The sequence below is a fragment of the Dryobates pubescens genome, chromosome 40 (assembly GCF_014839835.1).
Source record: "Dryobates pubescens isolate bDryPub1 chromosome 40, bDryPub1.pri, whole genome shotgun sequence".
Taxonomy (NCBI): Eukaryota; Metazoa; Chordata; class Aves; order Piciformes; family Picidae; genus Dryobates; species Dryobates pubescens.
In genome coordinates, this window is record NC_071651.1 from 1055588 (window position 1) to 1076542 (window position 20955).

Sequence of the window (20955 nt, forward strand, 5' to 3'; positions counted from 1 at the left end):
CTTGAGGCTGGATTGGTGCTGGTTCGGGGGGGCAGCTTCGCCACAGCCATCAGAGAGTCCTCAGGGAAGGGGGTTGGGCTTGCAAGAGACCTCGGAGGTCTTTGCCAGCCCCACCAGTTCCACGGTTTCAGAGGGGTGTTGCTCTCAGGAGGCGCTGGGGCTCTGCTGGGGGCTGGAGCCCAGGCAGTGACTGCTCTGGTGCCACTAGGTGCCAGTGTGTGCCCAGGCTGGCACTGCCTGGCAGTCCAACCTGCAGCCTCTGCTGGGCCCCCAGCGTGTGGAGGGATCAGGGCAGGAGGGGAGAGGCAGGGAGGACCTGTGGGTATCTCACACTTCCATTTCTGGCATCAGGTGCTGCTCAGGCACGGCAGCTGAGGACAACGAGGGGGCTCCTTCCCCACCCCCCCCTTCCTTTAAGCTGCTTTGTGCTGCAGTTACCTTCACTTAAGCCTGAGGTGGGTTTGATTGGGGCAGACAGAGGCTACCCCCAGAGAAATGCAGAGTGTCCTGCAGCAGCATGGGCAAATGTGGATCTAGACAGCAGGAGGAGAGGGCAGAAGCCGGCAGGGAGACAGCTGCTGTGCAAGCTGGAACCCAGAGCTGTGTCACACAGCCACAGAAGGGGCTGGGGGGTGGGAAGGGACCCTGATTTGGTACCAATCCCCTCAAATTACTCAGCAGCTGGAGCTGTTGCTGCCTGGACCTCCCTGGGCAGCCTGTGCCAGAGCCTCAGCACCCTCCCACTGCAGACCTTCAGCTCCAGTCTAACCCTGCCCTGCCCCAGCTCCAAACCGTTGTCCCTTGCCCTGTCTCCTGAATACAGAATGAGCCAGGTTGAAAAAGACCTTCGAGATCATCCAGTCCAAGCTATCACCCAGCACCATCTGATCAACTAAACCATGGCACCAAGGGCCTCATCCAGGTTCTTTTTAAACACTTCCAGTGATGGTGACTCCACCACCTCCCTGGGCAGCACATCCCAAGGGCCAATCTCTCTTTCTCTGAAGAGCTTCTTCCTAACACCCAGCCTAAACCTCCCCTGGCACAGCTTGAGACTGTGTCCTCTTGTTCTGGGTGCCTGGAAGAAAAGACCAACCCCCAGCTGGCTACAACCTCCCTTCAGGGAGTTGTAGACAGCAATGAGGTCTCCCCTGAGCCTCCTCTTCTCCAGGCTAAGCAACTCCAGATTCCCTCCTGGGAAGTTCTACCCCACGGTGATGCAGAGAATCTCTGAACCAGGCTCTCCTTGCCCCTGTGGAGTATTTGTGTGCTCAGCGGGCTGAGAGATTTGCTCTCACCTGGAGGGACGCCAGGAGAGCTCTTACACGGAAGGTGGATTCATTGGCTTCGGTGCACAAGGAAGCTGATGCTGATCGCTGTGCTTGGAGAGGTTGAGAAGCTGCGTGTCAGGTTTCCAAGGGCCAGGCTTCGTTACCGGGGAACCTTCACCCCGCGGCTCCCAAGCTTCTAAGCATTTCCTTACAGCTTCCTTCCGTTTGCAAGGCTCCGGGAGCTCAGCTCACCCTCAAGGGTGCGCAGGAGGGGCTTTATCCAGCGCAGCTCAGCAGCCACCACCCCCGAGGTGGTGGCTCGGCGCCGGCACCAGCCGCGACCTCGGCGGGGCAGGGAGCAGACCGACCCCCCCCCCCCCCCTCCCCCGGGACCCCGCTCTGCAGGCCACGTGAGAGCCTCTGCTGGCTTCCCGGTCATCGAGGACTGCGCTGCAGTCACAGCAACCATCCTCCGCTGGCGGAGGCGTCCCCGCCCCGAGGGCCGGCAAGCCTCGCCCGGGGCCGCTCGCCCGGGGCCGCGGAGACAGCGGCGGGAACGCGCCCCGGGGCGGGCGCGCGGCCCGCGCGCTGCACACGCGCGGAAGTAACGGTCCAGCGCGGAGGGGGTGTGGCCAGGGGGAAGCCCCGCCCGCCCGCGCCCCGCGCGCGGACGCGCATTGGCCGCCGCGCCGGGGGCGGGGGCGGGGCTTGGCGCGGCGGTGGCCGCCTGGGCTGCGGCCGCCGGCAGGCAGGGAGGGAGGGAGGGAGGCAGGCGGCGGAAGATGGCGGCGGCCGCGGCTGCGGCGCTGCGGGCCTGGTTTTGGAACGAGCGCTTCTGGCTGCCGCACAATGTGACGTGGGCGGACCTAGCTGGCGAGCCGGGCCCGCCGGGCAGCGGGCTGCAGTACCCGCGGGCGGGCCACGTCCTCTCCGCCTTTCCGCTGGCGCTCGGCATCTTCGCTGTGCGGCTGCTCTTCGAGAGGTGAGTGCGGGCGGGCCCGGGCCCGTCCCCGCTCCGGGGCTCCCCCGGGGCCCTCAGGTGGACGGGACGCGGCCCCCGGCCCCGCCTCAGCGCACGGTGAGGCCGCCGGTGTCTCTTAGCAACGGGCTGCGGAGAGTCCCGGGGGGAGCGGCGGGGCCGAGCCGGCGGCGAGGGCAGTCGGGTCGGGCTCGGCCCCCGCGGCGCGGCTCGGCTCGGCTCGGCTCGGTGGGGCTCCCCCACCGCCCCTCCGGGCAGGGCCGAGGCCCTTCGGCGGAGGCCGCTGTGGGCTTTCCGCCCCCGGGGCTCTGGGTGCGCGGAAAGGGAACATTGTGTAACGCAGGAAGACCCTTCCCGGAGCCTCTCCGCCGCTGCCGCGGCGCGCACGGCCCCGGGGCTCCTCGGCTGTGGATCCCCAGGGGCTCCTCCGGTCCTAGCGGTGCCTGATGCTGAGGCAGTGCGAGGAAGGCGTCCGGGGAATTGCCTCTGCCGTCCCGGGGCGGGCGAGCCGCGGCGCTGCGGCTGGCTGACTTGAATGGCTGCGCTCTGCCTTCATTCTGCTGCCCTGGCGAGTTCCTGGATGAGGAAACAGGACTCGTTCACATGGCCTGGTGTATTATTAAACGTTTTGCCGGGTGCCTTGCATCTCAGGCATGAGGGAAGTGCTCGCAGCTCATCCGCCGTGGCCGGGAGCAGGTGGAATGCTCCGCTGCTCGCTGCCGTGAGCCTCCACCAGCGCCTTCCCCTGGGCTGGGGTTTGCTCTTCCCGCGGTGTGGATCCCTTCCAGCCACACGCCAGGCTCCCTGCGTGCCTGACAGAGATACTAATTAGCAGAGCAGCTCGTTCAGCAGCGCTGCTAGGTGAGAGCAGACCAAGACACCTTGGATTCCTGCTCGGGTTAGATGATGAAAGGTTGATTTGATCTGGATCTGTCGACGCTGGAGGGGCAGGAGGTGGTTTCTGAAGCATGAAAGGAGCTGCAGGACTGGAAGGGAGCAGGAGTGGAGTTGGGTTTGTTCTGTGGGTTTGCTGGAAGTGGGAAGCTGTCAGGAAGGGAACGAAACAAAGGGGCTGGGGAGAGGTAAAAGTTAGATTGGACTGGGGAGAGGAGTCTCAGGAGGGTTGGGTTGAAGGGACCTGTGGAGATCTTCCAGTCCAACCCCCTGCCAGAGCAGGGTCACCCAGGGCACAGGATCACACAGGAACACATCCAGGTGGGGCTTGAAAGTCTCCAGAGGAGCAGGAGGACCTCAAAGATCATCCAGGTCCAACCCCCCTCAAGAAGGATTCTGCCTTTGGGTAGGTGAATTACGACCTGGCTGAGAGATGGTGGTGGTGAAGCAGGGGTCTGAGTGCTTGGGAGCTGGGGCTGGCCTCAGCAGCAGGCTGCTTGGATAAGCAGTGTGAAGGAGGTAGCCTGGGAGGTGTGACTGGAGCCAGCCAGCAGACACCTGTTGAGAGAAGTGGAATAAAAGTCCTGAAGTGATGATAAATCCTTGCTGGGAAGGTGTGGCTCTGCACTGACCTTGGGAACAGTTGCTGCAATTAGGATTTTTATGGAATCATAAAGTCATTTAGATTAGAAGGGACCTCTGAAGGTCACACTGCCCAATCCTCAGAGCTCTCCTCTTGCTCCTGAGCTTGTGCTGCTCAGCTTTGAACGTCCCCCCCCAGGAATGGAAGTGCCACTGGGCAGCCTTGGTTTGGTGCTTCCTTGCTCCTGCTGTGCAGATTTTGTCTGCAGGGTGGAGGGCAGAGCTTGAGCCTCAGCCAGGCTGAGCCCTGGGGCTGCTGAGCCTGGAGAGGAGAAGGCTCCAGGGGGACCTCAGAGCTGCCTGCCAGTGCCTGAAGGGATCCTGCAGGCAGGCTGCAGAAGGACTTTTCCCTGAGGGTGTCTGGAGGCAGGACAAGGGGGGGAATGGTTTGGAGCTGAGGCAGAGCAGGGTTAGAGTGGAGCTGAGGAAGAAGTTCTTCACAACCTCCCTGGGCAGCCTGTGCCAGGGTCTCCCCACCCTCACTCAGGAACTTCTTCCTCCTCTCCAGTCTCAGTCTCCCCTCTTCCAGGCCATGTCCCAAGCTCCCAGCCCTTGTCCCAAGTCCCTGCCCAGCTCTCCTGGAGCCCCTTCAGGTACTGGAAGGCTGCTCTGAGGTCTCCCTGGAGCCTTCTCCAGGCTGAACAGCCCCAACTCTCCCAGCCTGTCCCCACAGGGGGGAGGTTCTCCATCCCTCTGCTCATCTTTGTGGTCTCCTCTGGAGCCTCCCCAGCAGCTCCTGGGGGCCCCAGAGCTGGAGGCAGTGCTGCAGGTGAGCAGAGCAGAGGGGCAGAATCCCCTCCCTGCCCTGCTGGCCCTGCTGCCTCTGCTCCCTGGGCTGCAGGAGCTCCTCTCACTGCTCTCCCCTCCTCTTTCTGGGTGGTGAGGACATTCTGATCCTTGCAAGCCCAGGGACATGGAGTTTCTCCCTTCAGATGGATGCACTGCCTGTGCTGGCTGGGGGCTAAGAGATTCCTTCACCTCAGAGAAGCTTCTCCTGGGGGAGGTTTTGCAGGCTGAGGTCCTTGTGCTCTGGTTTGATGCTCTCCTCTGAACTCTTGCAGGTTTATTGCCAAGCCATGTGCCATCCACCTTGGCATCCAGGACAGTGGCCCCCACAGAGCCCAGCCCAATGCAATCCTAGAGAAAGTGTTTACAGCCATCACCAAGGTGAGTGCCCTGCAGAGCCTGCTGCAGCCATGGGGCTGTGCCCACAGGGGAGGTTTTGCTCCCACTTCTCCAGCCTGAGAAGAGTGCATTTCACACTCTGCCCTGCTCTCCCTTTTCACTGCCTCTGGAGATAGGTGAGGATCAGGGAACTGTTTTTTGCTTGGCAAAGACAACTTGAGGTGGAATCAGAGAACAGTCAGGGGTTGGAAGGGACCTCCAGAGGTCACCCAGTCCAACCCCCCCACCCCCCCACTGCCAGAGCAGGGGCACCCAGGGCAGGGCACACAGCAACACAGCCAGGGGGGGTTGGAACCTCCAGAGGAGACTCCACAGCCTCTCAGGGCAGCCTGCTCCAGGCCTCCAGCAGCCTCACACCAAAGCAGCTTCTCCTCCTGTTGAGGTGGAGCCTCCTGGGTTCCAGCTTGTGCCTCTTGTTCCTTGTCCTGTCACTGGGCAGCACTGAAACACCCCTGGGCACCTTCCCCCCTGGGCACCTTCCCCCCTGGGCACCTTCACCCTGGGTACCTTCCCCCTGGCACCCACCCCTCAGACACTTGTAGACACTGAAGCTCTGCAGTGGGAGGGAGGGGAGACTCTGGAGCAGGCTGCCCAGGGAGGCTGTGGCCCTGGGGGCTGTTGGAGGCCAGGCTGGATGAGGCCTCGAGCAGCTGAGTCTCGTTGAGAGGTGTCCCTGCCCATGGCAGGAGGGTTGCAGTAGATGATCCCTGAGGTCCCTTCCAAGCTGAGCCACTCTCTGAACTCCTCCCCACAGCGAGTGGCAGCCCCTGGGTGCCTCCAGCTTTGCCCTGTCTGAGCCCTGGGCTGAGGGTGCATGGCTGAACAGGTAGGACAGGGCCTTCCCAGAGCAGCTCCACCCTCCCCAAGAAGCAGAACAGTTGCATCCTTTGTCATCTTGTGCTGTCAGGTGATGGAACAGAGGAGGAAGTGCTCAGCCTGCAGCCTGCTGCAGCAGTCAGCCATGGCTTGAGCTGCAGCTGCCACCTGGGGGGAGGGGGGGTTGCTCCTGGCCTGCCCTGGGGGGGTGGCTTTTGCTCTGGGCATCCTTTCTGGGGTGGTGCTGAGGGGATCTTGGGTTGAGGGGTGGGAGAAATGCTGACCTGGCTTTGTGTTCCTTCAGTCCCCAGATGGCAGGAGGCTGGAAGGTCTGTCCAAGCAGCTGGATTGGGATGTGAGGAAGGTGCAGCGCTGGTTTCGGCACCGCAGGAACCAGGACAAGCCCAGCACCCTCAGGAAGTTCTGTGAGAGCATGTATGTGTGAGGCCAGGGCACCTCTGGGTGCTCTGTGTCTCCAGCTGTGCTCATCTGCCCATTCCAAGCTGCTCTCCTGGGGTGGGCTGCTTAGCAGAGGAGTTCTGTGAGCGCAGGGATGAAGTCAGGAGGGCCTGAAAGCATCCCAGGGTCTTCTGTGAGGCTGCCTGAGAGGAGCAGGACACAGACCCATGGAATCACACAGTATCACACAGTATCACAGTATCACAGTAACTAAGGTTGGAAGAGACCCCAAGGATCATCAAGTCCAACCTGTTCCAACAGACCTCACAACTAGATCATAGCACCAAGCGCCACGTCCAATCTCCCCTTGAACACCTCCAGGGACGGCGACTCCACCACCTCCCTGGGCAGCCCATTCCAATGACGAATGACTCGCTCAGTGAAGAACTTTTTCCTCACCTCGAGTCTAAACCTCCCCTGACACAACTTGAGACTGTGTCCCCTTGTTCTGGTGCTGGTTGCCTGGGAGAAGAGACCAACCCCCACCTGGCTACAACCACCCTTCAGGTAGTTGTAGAGGGCAATGAGGTCGCCTCTGATCCTTCTCTTCTCCAGGCTAAACAATCCCAGCTCCCTCAGCCTCTCCTCATAGGGCTTGTGCTCAAGGCCTCTCACCAGCCTTGTTGCCCTTCTCTGGACACGTTCAAGTGTCTCGATGTCCTTCCTAAACTGAGGGGCCCAGAACTGGACACAGTACTCAAGGTGTGGCCTAACCAATGCAGAGTACAGGGGCACAATGACCTCCCTGCTCCTGCTGGCCACACTATTCCTAATACAGGCCAGGATGCCATTGGCCTTCTTGGCCACCTGGGCACACTGCTGGCTCATGTTTAGGCGGGTGTCAATCAGCACCCCCAGGTCCCTCTCCGTTTGGCAGCTCTCCAGCCACTCTGACCCCAGCCTGTAGCTCTGCATGGGGTTGCCGTGGCCAAAGTGCAGCACCCGGCACTTAGACTTATGGGTTGGGTTGGAAGGGACCTTCAAGCTCATCCAGTCCCAACCCCCTGCCGTGGGCAGGGACACCTCCCAGCAGCTCAGGTTGCTCAGGGCCTCATCCAGCCTGGCCTTGAACACCTCCCAGGGAGGGGGCAGCCACAGCCTCCCTGGGCAGCCTGTGCCAGGCTCTCCCCAGCCTCACTCTCAGGAATCTCTTCCTCCTCTCCAGTCTCAATCTGCCCTCTCAAAGCCATTGTCCTCAACCTGTCACTCCCAGCCCTTGTTAGAAGTCCCTCCCCAGCTCTCCTTGCCTTGAGCAACCTGGGCTGGTGAGAGGTGCCAGGGGGTTGGGACTGGGTGACCTCTGAGGCCCCTCCCAACCCAACCCATTCCAACCAGAGGGCAGCTCTGCTGTCTGCAGAGTGCTGCTGCAGAGCAGTGCTGGTTCCCAGCAGGGTGAGCTCATGGTTTGCAGGATGCTGGAGGTGCTTTGGTGCAGACACTTGCTGCATCCCTGCTCTTCTCATTCCCCTTCATTCTTTTGTTCCTGTCTGAGTGCTTGCCCTGAACTCAGGGCACTCAGCAGCTGAATTATCTTCTCCTGACTTGCTCTTTCTTCTCTGCTGCTTTCTTTCCTTTCCAGTAACTTTCTTCATAGTAGTTCCTCCCCCCAGTATGGTTCTGTCTGCTTAAAGCCACGAGGTAAGAGGAAGAAACCCATTAGGAAGCCTTCTGGGTGGCAATGCCTTGTCTCCTGGTTACCACTGGACATGGAAGCAGATGGATGATGCATGTGCAGGGAATCCTAGCATGGCTCAGGCTGGAAGGGACCTCAGAGCTCTTCTACTTCAAGCCCCTGCCCTGGGCAGGGACACCTCCCACCAGCCCAGGTTGCTCAAGGCCTCATCCAGCTTAGCCTTGGCAGGCAGGAGGCAGCCACAGCCTCCCTGGGCAGCCTGTGCCAGAGCCTCACCACCTTCCTACTGCAGGACTTCTTCCTCAGCTCCACTCCAACCCTGCTCTGCCTCAGCTCCAAACCCTTCCCCCTTGGCCTGTCTCTGGAGACCCTCAGCAAAAGTCTCTCTGCAGCCTTCCTGCAGGATCCCTTCAGGCACTGGCAGGCAGCTCTGAGCTCCCCCCTGGAGCCTTCTCCTCTCCCAGCTCCCTCAGCCTGTCCTCACAGTCCACTCTCAGGCCTGGTTTCCACCCTGGCTGGTGAGCTGTGAAGACTCTTCAGCAGATTTTTTCCTCCTCTCAGCTCTCAGCCAGCTCAGGGTTGAGCCTTTGGTGGCTGAAAGCTTTTCAGCTGCCAGCCCTTGGTGGTGGGGGGGGGGGTGGGGGGAGGCTTTTCCCCTGACTGCTTCATTTGTGTTGCAGATGTTAACCCAGGGCCTGTTTCCATTTCAGAAGTTTAACTTCTGCTGCTTCTCTCCCCTCTCTCTCTCTCTGTCTCTCTCTCTCCCCCAGGTGGAGGCTCACCTTTTATTTCAGTATATTTGTGTATGGGATCAGGTTCCTCTGGACGGTGAGTTCGGCTCCCTGCCCCCTCTCCCTGGCCTGGGGGCTCTGCTGCTGGGCTGGGGGTGTCCTGCTGAAACACAGGGTGGGGGCTGACTGCTTCTGTCCCTTCCTCACTGCTGGCACCTGGCTTAGAACAGGCAGTGGAAGGCCAACCACGTCCTGGGCTGCAAGAGAAGCAGAGCAGCGGCACAGGGAGAGAGGATTCTGCCTCTCTGCTCTCTGAAACTCCACCTGCAGCATCCTCTCCAGCAGCTCCAGGTCCTTCCTGTGCTGCAGGTGGGATCTGAGCAGGGCAGAGGCAGCTGCAGGAGGGTTTGCATTTCCATGGCAGTTCACCTTGCCTCAGCCTGCAGAAAGACTTCTGAGCCCCTGGGGAGCTCTACACAGAGTGTAGCTGGAAAGGTTCACAATGACTTCAGCTCAGGTGGTAGAGCCAAAGATAAAGCAGCTCAGGGTGAAACTGGGATGGAACAGAGCCCTGGAGGTGAGCTGCAGTGCATGGCAGGGAAGATCAAACCTGCAGCAAAGTCCTTTTCTCTCTCCTTTCTTTCCTCTTAGGCTCCCTGGTTTTGGGACACACGACAGTGCTGGTACAGTTACCCTTTCCAGGTAGGGCTGAGGCACCAAATGCCTCCCTGGAGACCACCCCTCTGTTCACTGCCTGCTTTGCCTGAGCACAGGAGGCTGCAGGATGTCAATGCTGAGAAGGAACCTTGCTCCTGAGTCAGCTCAGGCACCCAGGGAGCTCTAACTAAGCCCCTGCTGAGGTGTCTGTGGCTTCAGGTGGTGGTTGTTAAACCTTGATTCTGGAGCTTTTGTGCCTCAGCATTGTGGAGGGAGCAGAGTGGGGGGTGGGAAGGGAGGGAAAGGGAAGGAAGGAAGGAGGAAGAGTGCAGGAAATGGGAAGGGGAAAGCAGGTTGATTTTTAGGCTGCCTTTCAAGGGCTTTGTCTCATGGCTGTGCTCTGGGGGTTTGTTTTGCAGCCTCTCACATCCAGGCTTTATTATTACTACATCTTGGAGCTGGCCTTCTACTGGTCCCTGATGTTCTCCCAGTTTACAGACATCAAAAGGAAGGTGAGGCCAGGCAGGGTCCCTGAGTGCTGTGCTCAGTGGGGAGGGGGAACAAGAGCCAGGAGTGAAGGAGCTCTGAGGTCCCTTCCAGCCCAGTCCCTGAATGCTGAGGACCCTGAGTCAGTTTTTGTGGCTCTCTGCCAAGCCTGTAGCTTGTGAGGGAGCCAAAGAGGCTTCATTCAGCTCTCTCTCTCTCTCTTCCTTCCTGGTTCCAGGACTTCCTGATCATGTTTGTCCATCACTTGGCTACCATTGGCCTCATCACCTTCTCCTACATGAACAACATGGTGAGGGTTGGAACTCTGGTGCTGTGCCTCCACGATGCCTCAGACTTCCTTCTGGAGGTGAGTTTGGGTCACAGAATCAATGAGGTTGGGAAAGACCTCAGAGGTCATCAAGTCCAACCCAGCACCTCCTGACCACTAAACCCCTGGCTCCAAGTGCCACATCCAAGCCTTTCTGGAGCACCTCCAGGGCTGGGGACTCCACCACCCCCCTGGGCAGCACTTTCCAGTGGCCAATTCCTCTTGCTGGGAAGAACTTTCTCCTCACCTCCAGCCTGAACCTCCCCTGGCACAGCTTGAGGCTGTGGCCTCTTGTTCTGCTGCTGGGTGCCTGGGAGAAGAGCCCAACCCCCAGCTGGCTACAACCTCCCTTCAGGTAGTTGCAGAGAGCAATGAGGTCTCCCCTGAGCCTCCTCTTCTGCAGGCTAAGCAACCCCAGCTCCCTCAGCCTCTCCTCCCAGGGCTGTGCTCCAGACCCCTCCCCACTTTGTTGCCCTTCTCTGGACCCCTTCCAGCCTCTCAATGTCCTTCTTAACCTGAGGGGCCCAGAGCTGGACACAGGACTCAAGGTGTGGCCTGAGCAGTGCTGAGCACAGGGCAGGATGAGCTCCCTGCTCCTGCTGGCCACACTGCTCCTGCTGCAGTCCAGGCTGCCCTTGGCCTTCTTGGGCACACTGCTGGCTCCTGTTCAGCTGCTGTCACCCAGCACCCCCAGGTCCCTTTCTGCCTGGCTGCTCTCAGCCCCTCTGTCCCCAGCCTGCAGCTCTGCCTGGGGTTGCTGTGGCCAAAGTGCAGCCCCTGGGCACTTGCTGGATGCCATCCTGTTGGACTCTGCCCAGCTCCCTCTGCAGAGCTCTCCCAGCTCCACTCCTGCCCCCAGCTTGCTGCCATCTGCAAGCTCCCTGCCTGATGAGCTCCATCCCCTTGTCCAGATCCTCACTGAGGATCCTGAGCAGGCCTGAGCCCAGCACTGACCCCTGGGGGGGGGGGACACACCAGCGGTGCCTGGCTCTCAGCCTCTGTGGGGCTGCCCCCAGGGGAGGAAAGCTGAGCTGCTCCAGCTGCATTCAACCCAAGCTGCTGCTGCTGCTGCTGCTGCTCCTTGCCCTGTCAGCTTTTCCCTCAGAGCTGCTTGAGCAGCAGGAATAATCCCCCAGAAACCTTCCAAATGCTTGGGGGGGGAAGGGTTAGGGGGGGGGGGGTGGGAAGTTTCCAGCCTGGTGGTTACAGGAGGGCACAGAGGGAATAATGTTGGCCTGTTTGTTGTCCTCCTCTTGTGTTTTGTTCCAGGCTGCAAAGTTGGCCAATTATGCCAAGTACCAGAGGCTCTGTGATGCTTTCTTCATGCTCTTTGGGCTTGTGTTCATTGTGACACGCTTGGGCATTTATCCCTTCTGGTAAGCACCTCAGGCTGGGAGGGTTTGGGGCTGAGCCTCCAAAGCCTTGCAGCAAAGCCCTGTGGTGTTCAAATCTCTTGCCAAAAGCCCTTGCCCCCCCCCCCCCCTCCAAGGCAGCCTGGAGCAGCAGGGGTCAGCTGGGCACCTGAAGGGAGGCACAGGCTCACAGTGTCACTAAGGTGGGAAGAGACCCCCAAGGATCATCCAGTCCAAGCTGGCAGCACAGAGCTCATGGCACCGAGTGCCACATCCAAGCCCCTCCTGAACACCTCCAGGGGTGGGGACTCCACCACCCCCCTGGGCAGCACATCCCAGTGGTGAATGACTCAGTGAAGAACTTTCTCCTCACTTTGAGTCTAAACCTCCCCTGGCACAGCTTGAGGCTGTGGCCTCTTGTTCTGCTGCTGGGTGCCTGGGAGAAGAGCCCAACCCCCAGCTGGCTACAACCTCCCTGCAGGGAGTTGCAGAGAGCAATGAGGTCTCCCCTGAGCCTCCTCTTCTGCAGGCTGAGCAACCCCAGCTCCCTCAGCCTCTCCTCCCCAGGCTGTGCCCCAGACCCCTCCCCACTTTGTTGCCCTTCTCTGGACCCCTTCCAGCCTCTCAATGTCCTTCTTAACCTGAGGAGCCCAGAGCTGGACACAGGACTCCAGCTGTGGCCTGAGCAGTGCTGAGCACAGGGCAGGATGAGCTCCCTGCTGCTGCTGGCCACACTGCTGCAGGCCAGGCTGCCCTTGGCCCTCCTGGCCCCCTGGGCACACTGCTGGCTCCTGTTCAGGCAGCTGGCAATCAGCACCCCCAGGTCCCTCTCTGCCTGGCAGCTCTCTGCCCCCAGCCTGCAGCTCTGCCTGGGGTTGCTGTGGCCAAAGTGCAGCCCCTGGCACTGGGACCTGTTGGATGCCATCCTGTTGGGCTCTGCCCAGCCTGCCCAGGGCCCTCTGCAGAGCCCTCTGCCCTCTGACTGCCCAACCTCTGCCCCCAGCTTGGTGTCAGCTGCACATCTGCTGCTGCCTGACTCAGTGCCCTCCTCCAGATCATCAATGAGGATATTGATCAGGCTGGGGCCCAGCACTGCTCCCTGGGGCACCCCACTGGTGCCTGGCTGCCAGCTGCCTGTGGCTCCATTCACCAGCACCCTCTGGGCTCAGCCCTCAGGAGTCAGCTTGAGGGAGTGTGGGGAGAGCCTTGATGCACAGCTGGGGCCTCCCCTCCTGCTGCTGGGAGCCTCAGAGGTGCACAGAATGCTCTGGGTTGGAAGGGGCCTCAAAGATCAGCTGCTCCCAACCCCCTGCCATGGGCAGGGACCCCTCTGAGCTCAGCTTGGCTGCTCAGGGCCTCATCCAGCATGGCTTGGCACAGCCCCTTGGGTGTTTTGCCTTTGTCAGCTGCTTGCAGTGCCAGAGGAGCAGCCTGGCCCTGGCAGTGGCTGCCTGGCAGGAGGTGAGGCTCTTGCATCCTGCTGTGGCTCAGCACTGCTGTGAATCCTTAATGCCTTTTCCACTGGCTGCAATGCAATCCCTCAGCTGCCAGAGGAGAGGCTCTGGCTTCACCTCACCTCTAGTCCCTTCCCTCCTGGGTCTCCCAGAGCTGGCTCTGAGAGGAGTGCAGCAGCAGGTGACGAGACACAAACCCACATGCAGCTGCCCACTGAGAGTGGGAGGCTCAGGGGGCCATGGAATGGGTTGGGTTGGAAGGGACCTTGAAGATCCTCCAGTTCCAACCCCCCCTGCCCTGGGCAGGGACCCCTCCCACCAGCCCAGGCTGCTCAGGGCCTCATCCAGCCTGGCCCTGAACAGGTCCAGGGAGGGGGCAGCCCTCAGCCCCCCAGGGCAGAGCTGTTGATGTCCTTCTTGGGTCCCTTGCAGGATTTTGAACACCACCCTGTTTGAAAGCTGGGAACTGATTGGTCCTTACCCTTCCTGGTGGCTCTTCAATGGCCTCCTGCTGACCCTGCAGCTGCTGCACCTCATCTGGTCCTGTCTCATCCTCCGCACTGCCTGCAAGGCACTGGTGAGAGGCAAGGTGAGGCCAGGTGCTGGGCACCCTCCTGCCTCCCTCTGGGCTGGCAAGGGGGGCAGCTGTGCCCCCCAGGGGCTGGCAAGGGCTCAGGGGGGGCACAGCAGGGCTGGGGGTGATGGCAGAAGGGCTCGGGGGGGGCACAGCAAGGATGGGGGTGGTGGCAGCAGGGCTCAGGGGGGGCACAGCAGGGCTCGGGGGGGCACAGCAGGGCTCGGGGGGGCACAGCAGGGCTCGGGGGGGCACAGCAGGGCTCGGGGGGGCACAGCAGGGCTCGGGGGGGGCACAGCAGGGCTCAAGGGGGGCACAGCAGGGCTCAGGGGGGCCACAGAAGGGCTCTGGGGGGGCACAGCAGGGCTCAGGGGGGCACAGCAGGGCCGGGGGGGTGCAGCAGTGCTGCTGACAGGCTCTGGGGCTCCAGCTGGCAGCAGGACAGTTTTCAGCTGTCCTGTGATCCCAGCAGGGGTTGGGCTTTGGAAGGGACCTTCAGGATCATGCAGTGCCAGGGGCAGGGGACACCTCCCAGCAGCCCAGGCTGCCCCAGGCCTCCCCCAGCCTGGCCTGGAGCACCTCCAGGGAGGGGACAGCCACAGCCTCCCTGAGCAGCCTGCTCCAGTGCCTCCCCACCCTCCCTCTCCAGAATTTCTTCCTCACCCTCCTCTCCTCGAGCTTCAGTCCCCTCTGGGAGGGGTTTCCCAGCTCCAGCTGGCTCTGGGGCTGTGAGGGAGGTGCTGCAGCCTCACCCCTGAGCTCTGCCACAGCCTGCTGGCGGCAGGCAGCATGCAGAGGAGGAAGGCAGGGCAGCAGTGCAGTGCCTGGTGGTGACTGGGCTGATGGGGGAGCAGCCTGGCCTCAGGCCTGAGTGCTCTCCTTGGAGTTTGTGCCTCGGGGAGGGGGAGGGGGGGCTGCAGCAGCTGCTGCCCTAGCAGTGAGCAGTGCAGGCTCAGCTGCCAAGCCAAAGGGGTAGCTCAGCTGGGGCAGCATGAGCCAGGGCAAGCCAGCCTGGGAGCCCTGCCCCTCAGCTGCCCCCTCAAGAGAAGCCACTTCCTGTGCAGGCTCCAGGGAGCAGCAGCCAAGCTCCCAGCACAGAAGCCTCCTCTCAGGCAGCTGGTTGGGTTCTGAGCTGGGTTTCCCTCTCTTGAACTTCCTAGCTGCCCCTCCAGGTGGGATGCAGCCTGGACAAGAAGGCTCTGTGGCAGTGGGGGCAGAGGAAGGCAGGGGCCAGAGTCTGCACAGGATCTTTTCCCCCTGTCCCCCCCCCAGCTGCTGCTGCTGCTGCTGTCTTGCTGCCTGTCTCTGCAGCTTGGTTCTGTATCCTGAGGCCTACATCTTTATTCCTTTCCTTGGTTCTCTCCTGCCCAGGTGACCTAGCCAGAGAAAGGACTCTTAAGCTCTGTCTTCCTCACTCTTTCCTCCTTTTTTCTGTGCCAGATTGGAGCTGGACAGTTTCAGCCTTTGCATGTAAGTGTGATCTGTGCTTCTCTTTGGTCACTGGAGGACGTTGGTGGCTGCTCCTGGGCTGACTCACAGGCAGGGCTGTGGTGTGGGGGCTTCAGGAGGTTGCTGCCTTCTCCCCCTGGCTGACTGCAGGCCTGGTTCTGCCTGTGCTCAGGTGCAGAGGGTTGCAGAGGTCGAAGCAGTGCCTTGGGGTTTGCTCCTCTCTGCTGTCAGCTGGCTGCATGGCCTTCACCTTTCTGCTTTGGTTCCACCCCCACCCCCAGAGGCTCTGATCCTGCCTAGGATGGCTCATGGAGTGGTAAATGGTTTGGGTTGGAAGGGACCTTCAGAAGCCATCCAGTCCCAACCCCCTGCAGTCAGCAGGGACATCCCCAGCCAGAGCAGGCTGCCCAGAGCCCCAAACAGCCTGGCCTGGGAGGGTTCCAGGGATGGGGCAGCTGCCACCTCTCTGGGCAGCCAGGGCCAGGCTCTCAGTGGCCTCATCATGAAGAGCTTCTTCCTTCTGTGCTGAGTGGCAGAGGGAGAGCAGCACAGCTGTGGGGAGGAGCAGAGCAGTCCCCTTGTGCCCCGAGGAAGGAGGAGAACTGGAGGGGTTTCTGCTTCCTTCCTTCCAGTGCCCCTTGGAGCTTCCAGCACAGCAGGGGAGTGGGGAAGGAGGCTGCAGGTTGTGGCAGCAGACATCCAGCAGCCTCTCCCAACTGATCCTGCAGATCATTAACTGCCCCTGGCTGGCTCTGTGGCAGCCCTGCCCTCGGGCTCCGGGAGCTGCTTGCCTGCTGCTGCTGCTGCTGCTGGAAAGCCCTGAGCCCAAAGCAAGCAGAGAAGGAACTCCCTGGGCAGCTGCTGGCCCACAGAAGGCTTGCAGGGGGCTGTTAGCTGCAGAGGCAGCAGCTCAGCGCCGCTCAGCACCGCTCAGCACCGCTCGGCTGTGCGGCTCTGGCGCCCTGCCGCCCCCCCGGGCTGTGTTTGCCGTCGGGGCTGGGTCTCGGCTCCCTTCCCTCGCTGCGGTGCTGGGGCAGCGCCCCCCGGTGGCGGCAGCGGGCAGCGGCCTGAGCCTGCCTCTGCCCAGCCGGTCCCAAGCGCCCTGCAGGCCGAACCCGGCTGGATTCGCCGGCAGCCTTTTCCCTGCAGGCACAGCTCTGGAGCAGACCGAGGGCTCGGCGCCGAGCTGCTCCTCCTGCCCCTGAGCTGTGTTAGTTGAGGTCGTGGCTGTCGTTGCTCTCCAGCCTGCTGTCCCAGCTGGCACTTGCTCAGAATTGAGTTCCCAGCACAGGCTGTGAGGGGCTGCAGGCACAGAGTGCAGGCAGGAGCCTGATCAGCTGAGCTGCTTCCTCGTTCAGGGATCAGCCAGGGCCCTGCAGGACTCAGTGTTCTCTGTGGGGCTTGGTCAGGGCACCAGCTGATCATAAAACCCTTTGGTTGGAGATCTTTCAGCCCTCAGCACCACAGCTTTGAAAGCCCCCTCCCCAGGGCTGGGGATACAGCCAGGCCCCTGGGCAGCCTGTGCCAGGCTTTGAGAACCCTTTCAGTGGAGAAGTTTCTTCTGATCTCCAGCCTGAACCTGCCCTGGGGCAACCTGAGGCCACTTCCTCTTGTCCTGTTCCTTGTTGCCTAGCAGAAGAGCCCAACCCCCACCTGGCTCCAGCCTCCTTTCAGGGAGATGCAGAGAGCCAGGAGGTCTCCCCTCAGCCTCCTCTCCTGCAGGCTGGACACCCCCAGCTGCTCCTCCCCAGCCCTCATCTCCAGCCTCACTCTCTCCTCCCCCAGCTTCACTCCATTGCTCCTATCACTACCAGCCCTTGGCAGAAGTCCCTCCCCAGCTTTCTTGCAGGCCCCTGGCAGGCTCCTCAGGAAGGGCAGACTGGCTGGGAGTGAAACTGATATCCCCACCCTGCCCTTTCCAGTGCCTGCTCTGCACCCTCTGGGGGTGCTGGCAGATTCCTCCTGCAGCTCCCAAGTGCCTCAGGGCCCAGATGGCAAAGGGAAGCGGAGCAGGGGAAGGTGGAAGCTGAAGGCTGGGGCACAGCCTTCTGACTGCTGCTCTCTCTCCATGTTTTCCACCTTGCCACTCCTCAACCCCACTGCACCTCCCAGGTGTCCAAAGATGACCGCAGTGACGTGGAGAGCAGCTCTGAGGAGGAGGAGGGGACCTGCAGCAGCACCAAAGGAGCTCTCAGCACCTCCAGCAACGGCTCCAACCCCAGCAACGGCCACGTGGCTGCTGGCCCCTGGGCAGAGGAGGACTAAGGCCTTGGGCTGGCCTTGAGCAGACACAGACTTCTCTTCCAGTGTCCAGATGTGTTGAGCTCCACATTCCCAAGTGATCTTTAATCAAGATACCCTTCCCCCAGGGACCCCCAGCAGACCTGACAGGGGCACAGCCCAGCCCAGTCAAGAGGCTTTGCACGACAAGAAGGGAGAAAGCCAACGACCAGGGGTAGAAATGAAGCTGCAGATCTCACCTGGAGCCAGCTTTGTACTTCAGCCTTTGTCCCACTGATGTTTGCAGAGGTTTCTTTTGTCTCTGGCCAGCTGGGGGTTTCTTTTCACCGGGCTTGACTGCAGGCAGGGCCAGCTTGGGGCTGGGCTGGCTGCTGGCCCCGGGAGGGTCGCCTGGCAGTGAGGGTTTGCTCCAGCACAAGGCTCAGAGGATCTCCTTGGTGCATTCCAGAGCATGGAGAACGTGGAGAGGGGGGGGGGTGGGGGTGGTCCTGTGAGTCTCCCTCCCAGCTGCCCTGTGGCTGCAGCAGAGCCTCTCCCCTCCCTGGGCTCCTGCAGCGAGCTCTGTGCCAGGAGCTGTCCCAGCCTGCTGCCAGGGTGCTACCAGCTGAGGAGGTTACAGCTTCTCTCTCTCTGCTGCCAGGAGGGACCAGGCCAGCCTTTGCTGCCTGTTTTGGTGCTGCAAAGCCCTCTGAAGCCTTGACCCCAGCCCTCCTGCAGTGGGGGGGGAGTGGGTTGGTCGTTGCCCCTAAGCCAGCTCTCCCAGTGCCTTTTTAAATGGTGGAGGTTGCTGTTGGGTTTCCCTCTGCAAGCTGTGGTGTGGAAGACCTTTTCTTCCCTAGGACCTGCTGGATCCAGCTGGCTAAGCCAGGACTTGGGGTGGGGGTGTCCAGTAGTGGGTGAGCTGTGTTTAACTTGCCCCCCACCAAACTGAGGTGTTTCAGCCCTGCTTGTCTCCAAGACAGAAGTGAATGTTGCTGCTCTGATTTGTTTTGCAACCCTGTGGAGGAATCACTGGGCTGGGAAAGCAGCCACCCCCCAACCCCCCACTCCCCCCCTCCACCCCAGGCTTTGCTTCTCTTCTTTTACTCAATGGTACTTGGGGGCAATGGAAGAGCTCTGGGTCAGGTCAGGAGCAGAATTGTGGAACCTTCTTCAGTTGTTACCATTTTATACCATTGTTTACTCTTATCTCTGATTAAAAGATGCTTCAGAAGCTTGGCTGACACCATTCAGCTGGAGGAAACTACAGCAGGCCCACAGCTTGGGAGGAGTGGGGGTTGGTTCTGGGCTGCCCAGTTCAAGAGGGACAGGAGGAGAGGCTGAGGGGCCTGGAGCAGCTCTGTGAGGAGCAGAGGTTGAGAGCCCCTGGGGCTGAGAGCCTGGAGAGGAGCAGCCCCCGGGGGGAGCTGAGCAATGCTCGGCAAGAGCTAAAGGGTGAGGGGCAAGAGGCTGGGGCCAGACTCTGCTCAGTGGTGCCCAGGGCAAGGGGCACAAAGCAGAACACAGGAGGAGAAACTTCTTTGGTGTGAGGCTGCTGGAGGCCTGGAGCAGGCTGCCCAGGGAGGTTGCAGAGTCTCCTCTACAGAGATTCCAAAGGCCCCTGGCTCGCTGTGGCCCTGGGCAAGCTGCTTTGGGTGCCCTGCTGGAGCAGGAGGGGTGGACGGGGTGAGCTCCAGAGGTTCCCCTCCGGTCCCCACGTATCCCCCCCGCGTCTCCTCGCTCCTCTGCAGCCGCTCAGCTGCCAGCCCAGGCGCTGCCCCCGAGGAGGCCTCTCTGAGCCGAGCAGCGCCCAGTTCGGCGCCGGCTGCGGCGCACGGTCGCGGACAGCCCCCACGCCACACCCGCAGCTTTTCACAGCGCTTTTATTGTTCTCCATCTCCTTCCCCCAGCCCGGGGACGCCTCGGCGCCGTTCCCCGGCGCCCTCGCCAGCCGGCATTAGGCGGCACCGGGTCCTCGTCTGCCATCAGCTGTCGGGGCCGGCCGCGGCCTGCCTCTCCTGGCGGCGCTGGAGGATGCGCTGGTAGCGGACGCCGCAGAGGTAGCCGGCGTACACCGTCAGCAGCAGCATGGAACCGGAGAAGGCCTTGTAGCCGAAGTCCGCCAGCTGCTTGCGGGACACCATGGCTGCGCCTGCAACACAAGGCGGCGGTCGGCGGGGCCGGGAGCGCAGCCTCCGCGGCCTCGTCCCGCAGGGATCGGCCTTCCCTCCAGCCCCGCTCCCGTACCTGCGCCTCGGGCTCCGCCGGCGCCGTTCCGCTCCCGGCCGCGGCTCCGCTTCCGGCCGCGGCTCCGCTTCCGGCCGCCGCCCCGCCCCGCTCGTCACGTGGCCGGCCGCGACGCATGCCGGGAAAGCGAGAGCCGCCGGGAAGCGCCGCTGGGGACGCTGCGGCGCCCCCTGGCGAGGGGGTGGTGGCACCGCAGCTCCTCTAGCTCCGGCGCGCCCCAGAACTCCGCCTGCCCCCCCCGCCCCCCTGCCTGCCCCCGGCCCCTGCCTGCCCCCTGCCTGCCCCCGGCCCCTGCCTGCCCCCCGCCCCCCTGCCTGCCCCCCCGCCTGCCCCCTGCCTGCCCCCGGCCCCTGCCTGCCCCCGGCCCCTGCCTGCCCCCCGCCTGCCCCCTGCCTGCCCCCTGCCTGCCCCCGGCCCCTGCCTGCCCCCGGCCTGCCCCCTGCCTGCCCCCGGCCCCTGCCTGCCCCCCCGCCTGCCCCCTGCCTGCCCCCGGCCCCTGCCTGCTCCCCGCCCCCCTGCCTGCCCCCCGCCTGCCCCCCGCCTGCCCCCGGCCCCGCTCTCCTTAGCACAACCCTTGCTGTGTAGCCCAGCACAGGCTGCCCTGCCTGAGGCCATGGTGCCAGCAGCTGCTCAGGGCATGGTGCAGCTGTGCCCAGGGGGTGGTGCAGCTCTGCCCAAGGATGTTGCAGCTCTGCTCAGGGCATGGTGCAGCTCTGGGCAGGGGGTGGTGCAGCTCTGCACCCATGAGGTCCTGGCTGAGGGCCTGAGCCTGTGTGCACAGCCCAAGAGCCTCCCTCAGGATGCCCTCGGGAGGCTGAGCTGCCTGCTGGCTGTGACGGTGCTGGCACAGCCCTGCTCTGCTCCCAGGGCTCTCCTCTGAGGCTGCTTTCCCTCATCCCTTCCCCAGGCTGCTGCACAGCAGCAGCTCCCCGAGGCTGCAGAGCCCTGCAGAGCCTGGATGTGCTGAGGCTGCAGAACATAACTCCAAATGGCAAAGGGAAGACTTTTTATAGCTCTCGAGCTCCAGCACCACTGCAAGGTGTGGGCTGCCTGAAAGCAAGAGGGTCTTGCATGGCCACCCCAGGGTGAGACCTGGGGCCTGCAGCAGGTGCTGGGAGGGCCTGCAGGGCACTGCCAGGAGCAGCACCCAGGTGAGGAGGGATGCACAAAGCCCTGGAATCAGAGAATCAGTAAGGTTGGACAAGACCTCAGAGCTCATCAAGTTCAACCAGCACCTCCTGACAGCTCAACCACGGCTCCAAGTGCCACATCCAGTCCCTTCTTGAACACCTCCGGGGATGGGGACCCCACCACCTCCCTGGGCAGCCAATTGCTCCTTGTGGGAAGACCTTTCTCCTCACCTCCAGCCTCCCACAGCAGAGGAGGCCACAGCCAAGTGCAAGTCCAAAGCACCATTCCAGACCCAGGCTCAAGCCCAGGAGGGAGACTGCAGGGGGAGAGCTCAGGGTCCCTCTCTCTCCTGCAGGAGCCAAAGACTCAAACTGGGATTCCTGCAACCCTCCAAGGCAAAGGCAGCCAGGAGTGGTGGCAGCCCTGCAGGATCCTTTCTCCTCCCTC

General features: G+C 62.1%; 2 protein-coding genes across 2 annotated transcripts; one reads left to right on the forward strand and one right to left on the reverse strand.

The window, feature by feature from the left end:
• The first annotated feature begins 2034 nt into the window (after nucleotides 1-2034).
• On the forward strand, nucleotides 2035-17306 carry CERS5 (ceramide synthase 5). Its single transcript, XM_054177487.1, has 11 exons — nucleotides 2035-2253; nucleotides 4848-4953; nucleotides 6092-6222; nucleotides 8650-8707; nucleotides 9262-9312; nucleotides 9687-9779; nucleotides 9992-10120; nucleotides 11351-11457; nucleotides 13320-13476; nucleotides 14902-14931; nucleotides 17023-17306. Exons 1-11 carry the CDS (start codon nucleotides 2054-2056, stop codon nucleotides 17173-17175), a joined length of 1215 nt encoding a protein of 404 aa, XP_054033462.1. The 5' UTR covers nucleotides 2035-2053; the 3' UTR covers nucleotides 17176-17306.
• A 1714-nt stretch (nucleotides 17307-19020) lies between these two features.
• Nucleotides 19021-19306, reverse strand: LOC128899148 (cytochrome c oxidase assembly protein COX14 homolog). Its single transcript, XM_054177463.1, has one exon. It carries the CDS (start codon nucleotides 19272-19274, stop codon nucleotides 19116-19118), a length of 159 nt encoding a protein of 52 aa, XP_054033438.1. The 5' UTR covers nucleotides 19275-19306; the 3' UTR covers nucleotides 19021-19115.
• Nucleotides 19307-20955: the final 1649 nt, after the last annotated feature.

What these genes read in the sequence shown, in the direction of transcription:
- CERS5 (XM_054177487.1), top strand. Translation starts at nt 2,054, where the DNA reads ATGGCGGCGGCCGCGGCTGCGGCGCTGCGGGCCTGGTTTTGGAACGAG. An exon ending in AGGAAGTTCTGTGAGAGCAT is followed by an intron (nt 6,223 to 8,649) that starts GTATGTGTGAGG and finishes TCTCTCCCCCAG; the next exon opens with GTGGAGGCTCACCTTTTATT. An exon ending in GACAGTTTCAGCCTTTGCAT is followed by an intron (nt 14,932 to 17,022) that starts GTAAGTGTGATC and finishes TGCACCTCCCAG; the next exon opens with GTGTCCAAAGATGACCGCAG.
- LOC128899148 (XM_054177463.1), bottom strand. Translation starts at nt 19,274, where the DNA reads ATGGTGTCCCGCAAGCAGCTGGCGGACTTCGGCTACAAGGCCTTCTCC.